The following is a 16,805-nucleotide window of genomic DNA, read 5'->3' as shown; positions in this document are numbered from 1 at the left end:
CTGTGTATATTACTTTGTTTTTATTTGATTGTCATTTTTTTATTCCTTAAAATCATCTCTTCTCAGGCAGTAGCAGTCAGCCAGCCAGGCCACGTAACGTTAACTCTGTTCTCCCCATACTGTACCGCCTTCAGTCATCCTATTTAGCTAACCTGCCTGAGTGTGCTGCGGAGCTGTCGGACTAAATCATTGTACTAGTTCTTCAAAGTAGATAAGGTATACTTTCACAAACTGGAAGGCAGGTGAAAAGCTTAGGTCCAAAATAAACCCATAGAAACGCATTGGGCTTATTTTGGACAGATTATGGTGAGTGTGAAACCTCTCGGTTCGCCTCTTCCTCTCTGATCCATCTCTATGCCGCAACAAAATGGCACAATGGATTAGGATCATTGTAGTTAATTACCATGTGTTTGCATTGAACTAGGTTTAAGATGTGCTTAATGAAGACTCCAACCCATCAGCCCAGCATCCCACATAGTTATTGACTTGATTTCTCAGATTTCTCTAGTGAATGACTTGATTTCTCTCTAGTGAATGACTTGATTTCTCTCTAGTGAATGACTTGATTTCTCTTTAGTGAATGACTTGATTTCTCTCTAGAGAAACGGAGTGCTGAGGCAAGACGCAGGAATTATTCTAAATGTCCCTTCTGACATGTTTTAGCTGTCATGTACACATTACTTTACTCAACCATTACTTTAGACGGAGACAGGATTAATAGATAGGTTATCCTACAATAGTGAAGCGTGAACCCACCAGAACGGTGCTCAGCCAGTCCTCGGTCCAGGTGCGCACCTGTCCCCAGCCTTCATTGAGACCACACAGCTTGTCTTCCAGAGGGCCCTCGCTCCCCTCCACCAGCCCCTGCAGCCCAGCGCTGGTCTCCATCAGCTCAGCCAGGTCTGCCTTACGATGCTCCGACTCCTTCAGCATGCCCTGGGGGAGCGCACACACACGTTATACAAATGTTACACAAATCCTCTGCACACCCACACTCTACAGACACAAAAGCCAAATAAACATTTCAACAAACTATTCTAGCAAGCCCGGTGAACACACTAGCACACATCTCACACACACGTGACTCACGTTGGCCCAGGCGATCTCAGCGTCTATATCAGCAGGCATGTCTCCAGAGGACTTTTTCTGCTGCAGCAGGGTCTGGTTGGTGGTCAGCCAGTCCTGTAGGGCGGCGCTGTCCTTATGTAGTCTCAGAGACAAAGACAAAGCCTTCTCCAGGTCCTGCTTCCCCTCTGTCACCTGGAGAGAGAAGAGACAATGGGCTCGCTGTTTGGTTGGTCAAAATGACGATATCCTCATTTAGGTTTATTTTAAGAACACAACTATTCATGATGACACAGCTGACCAAGTGAGAAGACCAGACTGTTATGTCCTAAGGTTAAACTACTATAGTCACTTGTGTGTGTATTACCTGTGCTCCCAGGTGGTTGTAGAGCAGTTTAAGTGCTGTCAGTTGTTCATCCATGCCTCTGGGGTTGTCAGTCTGTTGTTTCTGGACGATCTGTCTTCCTGTTTTTATCACTGTCTCCAACTCTAACTTCACCTCACTCAGAACCTTATACAGTTTCTGAAGGGTTCAGGAGACAGAGAGGGAGTGTGAGGGAGAATGTGTGTGTGTGTGTGTGTGTGTGTGTGTGTGTGTGTGTGTGTGTGTGTGTGTGTGTGTGTGTGTGTGTGTGTGTGTACGTACATGCACACCTGTAAGAGACTTCTCAAAGTGTTTTATTTCTAGGTCTCACCATACAGCCGATGAGGTGGGCCTGGATCTGTTGGGGCTCCACCTCCCTAACGTCTAGAATGTGCAGCTCTTCCTTGGCTCCATCTAGAACCCTCTTACAGTCCAGCATGCGCTGCTCAAAGTTAGCAGGCTTCTGGAACAACTGGTACTTAGTGGAGATCTCTCGCAGCTTCCGCTGAAAGACAGAAAAAACAGCATAAAGACCAACCAGAATTATTGCAGAGACAACAGCATTTTCAATAAATCATAAACTCCTATGTTATCCCTATAGGCTTTAATGAGAACAATTTCACCCCCTGTCCACTAGGGGTCAGTACCTGCAGCAGGTCCAACATGGTTCCACTGCGAGCAGCCTTGCCCTCTGGTGTGGCAGGAGGCAGATTACCCACGTTCCTACTCCTCAACTCCTCCACTGTCACCTCATGGGCCGCAATCTCTGCCCCGATGGTCTGCAAAGGATGGAGACGGGTTTAGAGGTCAGGGGTTAAACTGACATCCAATAACTAATTGTTGGCATTCGCTACATGTGTTTGTGGGATGTGTCAATGTAGTCGGTCAGATAGAAGATGAGTTTGTGTGTGTGTGTGTGTGTGTGTGTGTGTGTGTGTGTGTGTGTGTGTGTGTGTGTGTGTGTGTGTGTGTGTGTGTGTGTGTGTGTGCATCTGTCTGTATGTGTGTACCTGGGCCTCTTGCGGTAGCTGGAAGGCATCTATGCGGTCAGTGAGGTAAGAGGTGAGTGTGTGGTCGAGCTGGGTCAGTGACTCCTGCAGAGCCTGGAGAACCTGCTCATTCTCTTTCAAAGTGGCCAGTTGCTGCTCTAGACTGATCTGACGGTTCACAGCCTAGATGGATGTCATATCAACATTAAGTCAATATACATAATATATAGACAAGTACATTACCAAACATATACTTATCTGCCTGTTTACAGCCTAGAAAATATAGAAATGGACATAATTCTGATATGTTCAAGACATACAGTACCAGTCAAATGTTTGGACACACCTACTCATTCAAGGGTTTTTCTTTATTTTTTATATTTTCTGCATTGTAGAATAATAGTGAAGACATCAAAACTATGAAATAACACATATGGAATCATGTAATAACCAAAAAAGTATTAAACAAATCGCCAAAGTAGCCACCCTTTGCCTTGATGACAGCTTTGCACACTCTTGGCATTCTCTCAACCAGCTTCCCCTGGAATGATTTTCTAACAGTCTGGAAGAAGTTCCCACATATTCTGAACACTTGTTGGCTGCCATTCCTTCACTCTGCGGTCCAACATATCCCAAACCATCTCAATTGGGTTGAGGTCAGGTGATTGTGTAGGCCAGGTCTTCTGATGCAGCACTCCATCATTCAAATAGCCCTTACACAGCCTGGAGTGTGTTTGGGGTCATTGTCCTGTTGAAAACCAAATGATAGTCCCACTAAGCACAAACCAGATGGGATGGCGTATCGCTACAGAATGCTGTGGTAGCCATGCTGGTTAAGTGTGCCTTGAATTCTAAATAAATTACTGACAGTGTCACCAGAAAAGCACCCCCACACCATCACACCTCCTCCATGCTTCATGGTGGGAACCACACATGCGGAGATCATCCATTCACCTACTCTGCGGCTCACAAAGACATGGCAGTTGGAACCAAAAATCTCCAAGTTGGACTCATCAGACCAAAGGACTGATTTCCACCTGTCTAATGTCCATTGCTTGTGTTTCTTGGCCCAAGCAAGTCTCTTCTTATTGGTGTCCTTTAGTAGTGGTTTCTTTGCAGCAATTTGACCATGAAGCCTTGATTCACGCAGTCTCCTCTGAACAGTTGATGTTGAGATGTGTCTGTTACTTGAACTCTGAAGCATTTATTTGGGATGCAATTTCTGAGGCTGGTAATTCTAATGACCTTATCCTCTGCATCAGAGCTAACTATGGGTCTTCCTTTCCTGTTGCGGTCCTCATGAGAGCCAGTTTCATCATAGCGCTTGATGGTTTTTGCGACTGCACTTAAAAGAAATGTTCAAAGTTCTTGAAATTTTGCACATTGACTGACCTTCATGTCTTAAAGTAATGATGGACTGTGGTTTTTATTTGTTTATTTGAGCTGTTTGAGCTATTTTACCAAACAGGGCTATCTTGTCACAACATAACTGATTGGCTCAAACGCATTAAGAAGGATAGAAATTCCACAAATTAACTTTTAACAAGGCACACCTGTTAATTGAAATGCATTCCAGGTGACTACCTCATGAAGCCGGTTGAGAGAATGCCAATAGTGTGCAAAGCCGTCATCAAGGCAAAGGGGGGCTTCTTCAAAGAATCTCAGATAAAATATATTTTGATTTGTTTAACACTTTTTTTGGTTACTACATGATTCCTTATGTGTTATTGCACAGTTTTTATGTCTTCACTATTATTCTACAATGTAGAAAATAGTACAAATAAAGAAAAAACCTGGATTTGTAATTATTTAACCAAGCAAGTCAGTTAAGAATAAATTCTTATTTACAGTGACGGCCTAGGAACAGTGGGTTAACTGCCTTGTTCAGGGGCAGAAAGACAGATCTTTACCTTGTCAGTTCGGAGATTCGATCTTGCAACCTTTCGGTTACTGGCCCGACACTAACCACTAGGCTACCTGAATGAGTAGGTGTGTCCAAACCTTTGACTGGTACTGTATATAAGTAAGCATATCACTGTTAGTCTATGCCTGTTGTTAATGGATCATGTGACGAATACAATTAGATTTGATTTATTATCTGCTACCATATACACAATTCACAAATAGAAAACAAGATGTTGTCGAGGAGGCATGTCGTTTCTCACAAACAAAGATGCAGAAAGAGACAGACAGCCACTTGATGGCTATGTACAAAGACAGTTTTTCTCATCCCCCACACACAGACACACGCACGCACAGTCACACAGAGACACACAGAGACACACACAGACACACAGAGACACACACAGACACACACAGACACACACAGACACACACAGACACACACAGACACACACAGACACACACAGACACACACAGACCTGGTGGCTGAGCTGATCGTAGCAGGAGTTGAAGGTCTCTAGTCTCTCTGAGATAAGTTCGTCCAGGATGCCCCCATCTATCAGGGTCTGACCCAACTCCCTGATCTGTGTCCTGTTGTCACCTGGGTGGCGCAACACACATTCCAACGACTAGAGAGAGAGAAAGAGGAGGGGAGAGGAGAGGGAGAGAGAAAGAGGAGGGGAGAGAGAAAGAGGAGGGGAGAGGAGAGGGAGAGAGAAAGAGGAGGGGAGAGGAGAGGGTGAGAGAAAGAGGAGGTGAGAAGAGAGGGAGAGAGAAAGAGGAGGGGAGAAGAGAGGGAGAGAGAAAGAGGAGGGGAGAAGAGAGGGAGAGAGAAAGAGGAGAGGAGAGGGAGAGAGAAAGAGGAGAGGAGAGGGAGAGAGAAAGAGGAGGGGAGAGGAGAGGGAGAGAGAAAGAGGAGGGGAGAGGAGAGGGAGAGAGAAAGGGGAGGGGAGAAGAGAGGGAGAGAGAAAGAGGAGGGGAGAGGAGAGGGAGAGAGAAAGAGGAGGGGAGAGGAGAGGGAGAGAGAAAGAGGAGGGGAGAAGAGAGGGAGAGAGAAAGAGGAGGGGAGAAGAGAGGGAGAGAGAAAGAGGAGGGGAGAAGAGAGGGAGAGAGAGAAAGAGGAGGGGAGAGGAGAGGGAGAGAGAAAGAGGAGGGGAGAAGAGAGGGAGAGAGAAAGAGGAGGGGAGAAGAGAGGGAGAGAGAAAGAGGACGGGAGAAGAGAGGGAGAGAGAAAGAGAAAGAGGAGGGGAGAAGAGAGGGAGAGAGAAAGAGAAAGAGGAGGGGAGAAGAGAGGGAGAGAGAAAGAGGAGGGGAGAAGAGAGGGAGAGAGAAAGAGGAGGGGAGAAGAGAGGGAGAGAGAAAGAGAGGGAGAGAGAAAGAGGAGGGGAGAAGAGAGGGAGAGAGAAAGAGGGGAGAAGAGAGGGAGAGAGAAAGAGAAAGAGGAGGGGAGAAGAGAGGGAGAGAGAAAGAGGAGGGGAGAAGAGAGGGACAGAGAAAGAGAAAGAGGAGGGGAGAAGAGAGGGAGAGAGAAAGAATTAAGGTGACAGGGTGAGAGAGAGAAGGGAAGAGGGAAAGAGAGAGGGTGATGTGTCAGTGTTTATTATATACACTATATATACACAAGAGTATGTGGACACCCCTTCAAATTAGTGGATTTGGCTATTACAGCCACACCCACTGATCACAGGTGTAGAAAATGGAGCGCACAGCTATGCAATAGTCAAACATTGGCAGCAGAATGGTCTTACTGAAGAGCTCAGTGACTTTCAACGTGGCACCATCATAGGATGCCACCTTTCCAAGTCAGTTCGTCGAATTTCTGCCCTGCTAGAGCTGTCCCGGTCAACTGTAAGTGCTGTTATTGTAAAATGGACGTCAAGGAGCAACAACGGCTCAGGCACAAAGTGGTAGGCCACACAAGCTCACAGAACTTGACCGCTGAAGCGTGTAGCATATAAAAAAACATTTTATACCTTTATTTAACCAGGCAAGTCGGGATCGTGAATAAAGCCTCAGGCTCATTAGCATAACGCAACGTTAATGATTTCTGAAAAAAGCAAATAAAATAAAAATAATGCACCTGCTCTCAAGCTTAGCCTTTTCTTAACAACACTGTCATCTCAGATTTTCAAAATATGCTTTTGAACCATAGCAAATCACTAATTTGTGTAAGAGTATGCTAAGCTAGCTTAGCATTTTGAGTAGCATTTAGCACGCAACATTTTCACAAAAACCAGATAACCAAATAAATAAAATAATTTACCTTTGAAGAGCTTCGGATGTTTTCAATGAGGAGACTCTCAGTTACATAGCAAATGTTCAGTTTTTCCTGAAAGAATCTTTTTGTAGGAGAAATCGCTCCGTTTTGTACACCACATTTGGCTACCGAAACGAAAATTCAGTCACCAAAACGTCAAACTTTTTCCGAATTAACTCCATAATATCGACGAAACATGGCAAACGTTGTTTAGAATCAATCCTCAAGGTGTTTTTCACATATCTCTTCATTGATATGCAGTTCGTGGAAGCCTGCTTTCCCCTGGAAAAATACCAGCAGCTGAAAATGACGCACCAATTTCGACGGAGGACACCGGGCGGACACCTGGAAAATGTAGTCTCTTATGGTCAATCTTCCAATGATATGCCTACAAATACATCACAATGCTGCAGACACCTTGGGGAAACGACAGAAAGGGCAGGCTCATTCCTCTCGCATTCACAGCCATATAAGGAGACAATGGAAAACGGAGCCTCAAAAATCCTGCTGGTTTCCTGGTTGCCGTTTCATCTTGGTTTTGCCTGTAGCTCCCGTTCTAGGGCACCCACAGACAATATGAGTGTTTTCTTTCCAAAGCTATCAATTATATGCATAGTTGAGCATCTTTTTGTGACAAAATATCTTGTTTAAAACGGGAACGTTTTTCATCCAAAAATGAAATAGCGCCCCCAGAGTTTCAAGAGGTTAAGAACACATTCTTATTTTCAATGACGGCCTGGGAACAGTGGGTTAACTGCCTGTTCAGGGGCAGAAGGACAGATTTGTACCTTGTCAGCTCGGGGGTTTGAACTCGCAACCTTCTGGTTACTAGTCCAAAGCTCTAACCACTAGGCTAACCTGCCGCCCCTAACACTCACTACCGAGTTCCAAACTGCCTCTGGAAGCAATGTCAGCGCAATAACTGTTCGCCGGGAGCATCATGAAATGGGTTTCTATGGCTGAGCAGCCACACACAAGCCTAAGATCACCATGTGCAATACCAAGCGCCGGCTGGAGTGGTGTAAAGCTCACTGCCATTGGGCTCTGGAGCAGTGGAAACGCGTTCTCTAGGGTGATGAATCCAGCTTCACCATCTGGCAGTCCAATGGACAAATCTGGGTTTGGCAGATGCCAGGAGATTGCTACCTGTCCCAATGCATAGTGCCAACTGTAAAGTTTGGTGGAGAAATAATGGTCTGGGACTGTTCTTCATGGTTCGGGTTAGGTCCCTTAGTTCCAGTGAAGTATGCTACAGCATACAATGACATTCTAGATAATTCTGTGTTTCCAAATTTGTGGCAACAGTTTAAGGAAGGCCCTTTCCTGTTTCATCATGTCCCCCGTGCACAAAGCTTGGTCCATACAGAAATGGTTTGTTGAGATCGGTGTGGAAGAACTTGACTGGCCTGCAGAGCCCTGACCTCAACCCCATCGAACACGTTTGGGATGAATTGTTACACCGACCGCGAGCCAGGCTTAATTGCCCAACATCAGTGCCCGACCTCACTAATGCTCTTGTGGCTGAATGGAAGCAAGTCCCCACAGCAATGTTCCAACATCTAGTGGAAAGCCTTCCTAGAAGAGTGGAGGCTGTTATAGCAGCAAAGAGGAGGACCAACTCCATATTAATGCCCATTATTCTTTAATGAGATGTTCGACAAGGTGTCCACATACTTTTGGTCATGCCGTGTAGGTCGGTGTCACTCTTACAGTACCTGGGGTAGGCAGACAGAGTGCTGGAGTCTGCTCAAAGAGGACAGACTGGTGACATCATCAAAGTAAGAGAAACAGACAGAACACAAAACAATACCTTCTAGGGTCAAAAGGAAAAGACAAGCGAATAACACGAAAGAAAGGGGGAAAGGGAGACAATTTAATAAAGAGGGAGAGTCAGAGTGGTGGGAAGGATGTGGGGTGGAGGGATTAAAGGAGAGAGCATACGATAAAGTGGAGGGGAGAGAATGAGAGATGAAAAAGGAAAGAAAGAAGAATGAATAGGTTTAAATCGAGATATCTACCTCCAAAGCCTTGTTGACAGCCTCAGTGCTCTCTGGTAGGTTCTCTGTAGCCTGAAGCTTCTCCTCCAACGTGTTGAGCCAGCCCTGCTCCAGGTCCAGGTACTGCAGCAGCTCCATCCAACACGACCACACCTCCTACAGAGGAGACCACATGAACACGGACATATATACAACCACATTACTGTATGATATGAACACAAATACAACAAAGATCCAGTGCCTCATAAGTTGTTTGGATTAGTCTTATCAAACTCTTTACCTCCAGGGTGTGACACTTGCTCTTGAAGCGGTCACATAGTTTCTGATAGTTCCCCAGGACTCCCCCCAGCTCCTCTGTCAGGTCCTGGCCACTGCCACCAGGGGTCGTCTTAGCCTTAGCCACCAACATGTTAATGTTGTCCTTCAATATCTTCACTCTCACCTCCTTCTGTAACACATCCTCTTTAGCCCTCTAAGTAGGGAGAGAAGGGAAGAGGCAAAGAGGAAAGTGTCAGAATATCAGGATAGCATTCTCACATAAGAGGGGCCATAACTGGCTACATGGCATTAAAGTGGGATTCTTTTGGTTTAGTTGGTGGGACTTTCTTTCTAGAAGGAATGAGGAGTTCCTAGTTATACAGTTTTTTTTTTTTAAATGTCAAAGTTCTGTCCTCTGTTCCCCACCTTCATCTCTTCCAGTGCCCCCTCCAGCTCCTCAGGACTCTTGTACTCAAAGTCTCTCATGAGAAACTCCTCGTCCACCTGGGCCATCCATTCCTGCATCTCTGCCAAGTCTTTCCTTAGGTTCACCTGCCTCTCCTGGCTCTCACTCACACGCTCCTGGTGGCTCAGCAGCTACCCAGAGACAACAGATATAACACGGACCACTATCAGCTTACACAGGGTAGCAAGTACACAGAGTGTCTTAATATGTCAGGTTTTAAATAAGACACTGACATTAACAAAAGGATGCACAGAAAAGTGTATGAGCAGTTCAGTATGCAGGCTTCATTTATTTTAGGGGGTAGATCAGCTTTAATATTGCAGATTGTGGCTTCTATCAATGTAATTATCTGCATCCTTTCCAATCCCCATATAATATTTTGTAAATATATATAATTGTATATATTTTTAAATATATTTTCCCCTAACCCTGCCACCCCTCCCCTAATTGGAGTAAACTACTGGAAAACAATACTTAAGCTTCTACTTTCAGTTTATACAGTCTATACATTAGTTATCTTGTGTTTGATTTTAGTTCCAGCCTTCAGCTACTCTCAGCCCCTCCCATCTATCTCTGAAGACCATCCAGTCCCAGCCTTCAGCTACTCTCAGCCCCTCCCATCTATCTCTGAAGACCATCCAGTCCCAGCCTTCAGCTACTCTCAGCCCCTCCCATCTATCTCTGAAGACCATCCAGTCCCAGCCTTCAGCTACTCTCAGCCCCTCCCATCTATCTCTGAAGACCATCCAGTCCCAGCCTTCAGCTACTCTCAGCCCCTCCCATCTATCTCTGAAGACCATCCAGTCCCAGCCTTCAGCTACTCTCAGCCCCTCCCATCTATCTCTGAAGACCATCCAGTCCCAGCCTTCAGCTACTCTCAGCCCCTCCCATCTATCTCTGAAGACCATCCAGTCCCAGCCTTCAGCTACTCTCAGCCCCTCCCATCTATCTCTGAAGACCATCCAGTCCCAGCCTTCAGCTACTCTCAGCCCCTCCCATCTATCTCTGAAGACCATCCAGTCCCAGCCTTCAGCTACTCTCAGCCCCTCCCATCTATCTCTGAAGACCATCCAGTCCCAGCCTTCAGCTCCTCTCAGCCCCTGACATCTATCTCTGAAGACCATCCAGTCCCAGCCTTCAGCTACTCTCAGCCCCTCCCATCTATCTCTGAAGACCATCCAGTCCCAGCCTTCAGCTACTCTCAGCCCCTCCCATCTATCTCTGAAGACCATCCAGTCCCAGCCTTCAGCTACTCTCAGCCCCTCCCATCTATCTCTGAAGACCATCCAGTCCCAGCCTTCAGCTCCTCTCAGCCCCTGACATCTATCTCTGAAGACCATCCAGTCCCAGCCTTCAGCTACTCTCAGCCCCTCCCATCTATCTCTGAAGACCATCCAGTCCCAGCCTTCAGCTACTCTCAGCCCCTCCCATCTATCTCTGAAGACCATCCAGTCCCAGCCTTCAGCTACTCTCAGCCCCTCCCATCTATCTCTGAAGACCATCCAGTCCCAGCCTTCAGCTACTCTCAGCCCCTCCCATCTATCTCTGAAGACCATCCAGTCCCAGCCTTCAGCTACTCTCAGCCCCTCCCATCTATCTCTGAAGACCATCCAGTCCCAGCCTTCAGCTACTCTCAGCCCCTCCCATCTATCTCTGAAGACCATCCAGTCCCAGCCTTCAGCTACTCTCAGCCCCTCCCATCTATCTCTGAAGACCATCCAGTCCCAGCCTTCAGCTACTCTCAGCCCCTCCCATCTATCTCTGAAGACAGTCCAGTTGATTTCTAGCTATCATATGTTTTCCACTGTGCTGTGATGTTTTCTGAACCTTTCTATTCTCATAGTTTCTACAGATTTTAAATTAGGGATACACATTTTTGCCAAGAGTATTATTATATTATTAATCGATTGTCTGTTTTTTCAAGTCCCACAGCAGTGCTATTTGCAAAGTTAGCTCCAAGTAAATGTTGTCATTTTTTTTGCCATTCCTGAACCGGCAACCAAAACAAGCTACATATGGGCAGTACCAAAACAAGTGATCTAATGATACTGTCTCTTTGCAGCAAAATCTGCAGAGCTGGGATGGTTGTATCACCTATTTACAGTGCATTTGGAAAGTATTCAAACCCCTTGAAGTTGTCCACATTTTGTTACGTTACAGCCTTATTCAAACAAAAACAAAAAAATTGGGGGAGTTTTCTCATCAATACACCATAATAATAAAAGAAAAAAAAACCTGTTGATGAAGAAAAAAATACATTTAATACATTTTAGAATAAGGCTGTAAAGTAACAAAATGTGCAAAAAATCAAGGGTTTTGAATACTTTTTATCCGGTGTTGTTTGAACTGTCCTCTTCTTCCTTACCTGTTTGCTCAGTGTCTCCCACCTCCCCTGGCACTCCTCCAGTTTAGCCTGCCCCCAGTGGGCCAACTCTGGTACTGCAGCCCCCTGCACAGCCAATACGTTCTCTCCTATCTGCTTCACTAAACTCTCCACTGACTCCATCTCACTCACATACTCCTAAGAAGGAGATGGGGGAGAGAGGGGCATGGGTTATAACATTGAACTGTTAGACCTAAAGTACTGCAAAGTTTTGTTTGTTTTTGAATGGTGTGACCTATGACCTTGCACTGGTTGAGCTCTTCCTGTAATCTCTCTGCATCTCCCTGGCCCTTGGCATTCCGTGACATCAGTTCCTGTACGCCATCCAACCAGCGCTCCACCTCCACCACACGCACCTGGAAACAACATCATCGTGAATGTTATTGACAACAATCACTGCATTATTTTGTCATTGCTGGGGTCCAATAAAAGTTCCATTGATGTTTAAAGCAGAATAGAGGCAGGATATTCTACAGGACAGTTTTCTACCTGATTGTCCTTCAGGCTACCCAGGATGCACTGCAGCGTGCCCAGCTCCTCGCGTGCCCTGGAGGAGAGCTGACTCCATCTTTGTAGTTCTGCAGGGTCCGAGGCCTGCTGCATCTGCTCTATCTCTATACACAGAGCCTAAGGAAAGAGGGAGAAAAAACTACATGACCCATAACCCATTAATCTGCAGCTGAGGGACAAATTATAGGACAGTTGTCAGGTGTGGTGTGGTAGGTAGCCTAGGGGGCGATAGTGGTGAGTAGGCTGATCTGAGACAGTCAGTCTGCAGGGTGTGTTTAAACCTCAGGGGCAGGAGCAGCATGAGGCAGCAGCTACAGCCTGCAGCAGTAGGAACGTACATGGTAGACTGGTTGCAGTCTGAGGGTTGAAGCTCTGAGCCACAGGCAGCAGGCAGGGTGCCCAGAAAGTTCCCAGTCTGCCCTGGCACCATGCTTTATCTACCACGATAACGAGGCCTACAGCCGACCCACATTCCTACAGACTCTCTCTCAATCACACACACACACGCACGCACACGCACATTCACAAACACACCCTTGCAAGCACAAACATACACACACATCCCTCTTTCTCCTCTGTTGCGGTTGAAAGATTAAAGAGGGACGTATAGGTGTGAGAATGGGCCCATTGTATGTTGGAACCAGAGCAGACAGGCATCTAATAGGTCTGGACTCAGCCATTAACAGATAACCCACAAATACACTGCTACACGATAACACACGGACAACTGGAACACAGTACAGAGAACGATGAATAAAAGCCCCGAAGCCACTCACCTGTGCCCGCTCCACTGCCCCCTCCGTTGTAGGCACATCCATGATGGCTTCCCGCAGTGTGCCCAGTCTCGCCTCCAGACCATCTACGAGGTCAGTCCCAGACACACTGACCACAGGAATCTGGTCACCCTGAACCACCTGTATTATCTGGGCCCTCTGGTCATCAACATACTGGAGGCTGGCCAGTGCTGGAACACAGACAGGGGGAGAGGAGACACTGTTAAGTCAAGGGTTATAGTATCTAGTTGCCACAAGGGGTCAGAGTATCGTTTTGGGAATTCCCATAGGTACTGGCTGTAATAATTTGTGGCTGTTATGAACTCACTGAGCTCTCTGTGGGTGGGTGTGTTTGTGCGCCTTCCATTTCACTGTATGTCAGAGATAGAGCGTGTGCTGCACATTTGCCCAGGGCTCCAGATGTTTGCCGTGTGTGCCTCATGGCAAACCTAAATGAGGCTGCGCAACTAATGCAAGCCAGTGGTTCATACCCGCTGAACCTTCAATATGCCACAGTAAACACAATGAAAACAGAAAAATGCATCAACATACTTCAACAGAATGTGCTAAATTCAACCGTTGGGCAAAGATTAACACAACGCACACTGCTCTCACGGGCATGAGTACTCTCGCATAATCTGCCTGTGTTTATATACCGCAGACAGAGAGGGGGGGGGGAGAAAAGCCGAGAGAGAGAGAGCCCGGTGAAAGACTGCCTCTCTGAAGCAGAAACAAAATGGTTTTCCTCAGGGCAGTTGCACACACACACTCCTTTTAAGGTCAGAAGACAAATAGGCCTCTCCAATATACTTTTACATTCTTTTCGAGCAGGACTCATAAATTCCAGGAGAAAAATGTTGATTGATTTCAGAACTCCTAAAACTCAAAACCTGGTCCTTGGGAGCTTGGCAGAGACCACCCACCCACCCACACACACACACACACGGTCCTGCGTATTCAGTGGTCATATAAGGGCATCATCGATTACTTCTGTCCAACCAAGGCTGGATATAAAGCTGATGTCATATCACAGCTCCAGCAGTAAGAGCCAGTAGAGTTCATTGATCTGGCATCAATCCTGTAGCCTCAGTAAAAACTATGGAAGGTTTAGGACCGCCACCACTGATGAAGTGCTGAAAGAACACAAGTCCATTCATTGGGCATTGATAAAGCTTTGACCCAATGGCGACCAAGCATTTTTAAAGCGTTTATACAGTGTTGTCAGAGCAGAGGTCAAGTCCCTGCATTGATTTCGAGCAAATGTTAAAGAAATGTTGTGGTCCCATACCTGCATTGATCTCCTGCTCCCTGGTCTGTAGCTGCTGCAGTGTGGAGGCCTGGTGGGCAGAGACAGTGGCCATGTTGGCTGTGAGGGTGGGCGGGACATCTATTGACTCCACCTCTGCAGAGAGCTGGTCCAATCGTGGGCTCAGGGCAGTCAGCTGGGCCAACCGTGACTGGAGACAGAGATACAAACAGATAAGACGAAAGGGTAAACAGACTTCACAACACATCTGTTGATATGCTTTGTGATGTTTAACAGTTTCAGTGGGGGTCGTCTCCATGGCGATAATCAAGCTAGAGGTCAGGGTGAGGGTGATGGTTCTAAGGGTTGGGTTCTAACCTGGCACTCTGTCCTGAGGGTTCTAAGGGCAGCCTCGTCAGATCTGGTACTGTCTGTTCCACTCAGCCACTGGTCCTGTTCTCCCAGAACCTTGTCCACAGCAGCCAACTCAGAGCAGAGGCTCCTGACCCGGGTCTGGGCCTGGACCCAGTCACACAGAGCCTTCAGCTCACTCACACACACCTCCCATTCAGCCTCCACCACATCTATATCACACCTGATAGAGTCCACACTCACTCCCTCTACAGAGAGGGAGGAGGTAGGGAAGGACAGGAGTGAAGGAGAGAGAGAAAAATAGAAATGAGAGAGGGGGAGAAGGGTGAGATAGACGCAAGGAGAATGGGGTAAATAAAAATGTAGGGGAGATTGAGAAAAGGAGAGAAGGGAGAGAGAGGTGGAAAGGTTAAACAAAACCACACCAACACTATAACACCAATACTTCGCCATCTTTCCTTACTGTTATCCTGCTGTAAACAAATAAAGCAGGAGTGCCTGAGCGTTTCACTGCACTGTAAATGAAGCCAGGGGCCTCAAGTCCTGCTGCAGGTTTTTATGACAATACCTGCAAACACACAAGTCATGCTTACTGGCAACCAGTAAAAATCAGGTTTAAAAATACCCCCAAATATACAACAGCTGTGGAAAAATGATCTTACGAGACCAACACTAGTAAATACTGAGGAACAGAATATTTCTGGAAGAGCCAATACATTAAACCCTGTTTTAAGTGAGGATAGGCATTGGTCTGAAGCCAAAAAAGAAAGGAAATTCACATGAGCACCACAATGACTATTCCACCCATGCTCTACCAAGGTTTTCCAGCACACAGCTCTGATCTACGACAGTAGCTATGTTGGTATTTTACTTCAATCTATGTGTACAAACAAGCTTTTAAAACAAACCTCACCTAGGAGATATGTACTTTATGAAATTAAAGTGAAGGTCAAGTAGAGTGAACCAATATCCAATCATATCAACAGAAATTATTCATAAAATAATGTGTAACTGTACAAATGTTAAACACAAAATACAAACATAATAAATAAAGGTACTGCTTATTTTGCTTTTCTGGGGATTCCCTACCTTTCTCCAGGGGTTCCATCAGGCGCCGCCCTCCTTGGGTCACCTGACCAACCTGAGCCTCCTTCGACAACAGCTGCGCCTCCAAAGCCTACAGTGATTGGATGACAGACATGAAATCAACTCATCAAAAGTTTTCCATTGATCCCAAAGTACAACCTTTTGCCAACGCCAAATTGAGAGCACCTAATGTTACCTGTAAATGCATCATGGAAGCTGTATTTTTTAATGGACCTACCTGTAGTTTTTCCTGAAGGTCAGGGTTTTCAGGGTCAGTAGAGGCCAGGGTCTGAGCTGAAACTTTCCATGTGTTCAGCCATCTCAAGAGGTCAGATAAGTCACTTTCCAACCTGATGGAGCAGAGAGAGTTTGGTTCTGTACTGATGTAGTTGTCTGTACGTGAGTGTGTGAGTGTGTGTGTTCCAGTCCTTACCCTCCCCTGAGTTCCGACTCATCCGTCTCCACCAGTCGTCTCTTGGGAGGAGTGGGCGGGGCCAGCTCTTGGTCGTCAAGCACCTTCTCAGGCTGTGCTGCCGCCACAGCGACAGTTTCCATCACAACCGTCTCCATTGCGACGCGTTCCTCAATCTGAGCCAGCCCAGCGGCCTTCGTCACGGCCTCCGTCACCTTGGCAATGGTTCAGAACATGCGTGTGAGTGACTGATTGGAACCGGGCTGAACAGAGAACCCAACAGGACAAATGAACTGGATCAAAATGGCCACTGTGGTATTGTGACTAGTAAATGCCTATGGGCAGTCTGACACCACCATAGCCTGGTATACAGGTATATAGTCATTTACAGCCTCTGCACAAGACAGTGCAGTGGCTTGACTGCTTTTTAATCCTGGTGTTCTTCTCTTATTTGGAGGTTTCCATCCACTAATAGCTCTTTTGACAGACCAGTGAGAAACAGTGCAACCTGCTGACTCTGTTTCAAGTTGCAAGATACACAAGATACACACAATCCAACGAAATTGCTTACTTGCAGGTTTCTTTCAAATAATACAACAAGAAATGATAAAAGAATATGAAAAAAAGTAAGTGGTTCAGTAGTTTAGAATAAACGTTTTAGCATTAGTGTAATGGTCAATCCGACATCTGCAGTGGCCATACAGCATTTATTAGATATGGCCTCT

General features: G+C 46.3%; 1 protein-coding gene across 7 annotated transcripts in view; it reads right to left on the bottom strand.

Annotated features, from left to right (window-relative positions):
- Window positions 1–16,805, bottom strand: part of utrn (utrophin) — a 339,503-nt gene that overhangs the window by 243,249 nt on the left and 79,449 nt on the right. For all 7 annotated transcript variants that reach the window (XM_064991301.1, XM_064991300.1, XM_064991305.1 and 4 more), the window contains 19 exons: window positions 16,102–16,295; window positions 15,907–16,018; window positions 15,672–15,759; window positions 14,589–14,830; window positions 14,253–14,421; window positions 12,968–13,155; window positions 12,171–12,308; window positions 11,924–12,037; window positions 11,664–11,819; window positions 9,259–9,429; window positions 8,855–9,046; window positions 8,596–8,730; window positions 4,800–4,949; window positions 2,440–2,601; window positions 2,077–2,208; window positions 1,761–1,934; window positions 1,433–1,588; window positions 1,090–1,260; window positions 757–936 (listed from right to left, as the gene is read on the bottom strand). In XM_064991301.1, the coding sequence (XP_064847373.1) occupies window positions 757–936; window positions 1,090–1,260; window positions 1,433–1,588; window positions 1,761–1,934; window positions 2,077–2,208; window positions 2,440–2,601; window positions 4,800–4,949; window positions 8,596–8,730; window positions 8,855–9,046; window positions 9,259–9,429; window positions 11,664–11,819; window positions 11,924–12,037; window positions 12,171–12,308; window positions 12,968–13,155; window positions 14,253–14,421; window positions 14,589–14,830; window positions 15,672–15,759; window positions 15,907–16,018; window positions 16,102–16,295 (3,024 nt within the window). The remainder of the gene's footprint in view (window positions 1–756; window positions 937–1,089; window positions 1,261–1,432; window positions 1,589–1,760; window positions 1,935–2,076; window positions 2,209–2,439; window positions 2,602–4,799; window positions 4,950–8,595; window positions 8,731–8,854; window positions 9,047–9,258; window positions 9,430–11,663; window positions 11,820–11,923; window positions 12,038–12,170; window positions 12,309–12,967; window positions 13,156–14,252; window positions 14,422–14,588; window positions 14,831–15,671; window positions 15,760–15,906; window positions 16,019–16,101; window positions 16,296–16,805) is intronic.

Source organism: Oncorhynchus masou, chromosome 16 (assembly GCF_036934945.1).
Source record: "Oncorhynchus masou masou isolate Uvic2021 chromosome 16, UVic_Omas_1.1, whole genome shotgun sequence".
NCBI classification, from domain to species: Eukaryota; Metazoa; Chordata; class Actinopteri; order Salmoniformes; family Salmonidae; genus Oncorhynchus; species Oncorhynchus masou.
The sequence above is the reverse complement of the archived record's forward strand: the minus strand, read 5'-3'. Positions and strand labels throughout refer to the sequence as shown.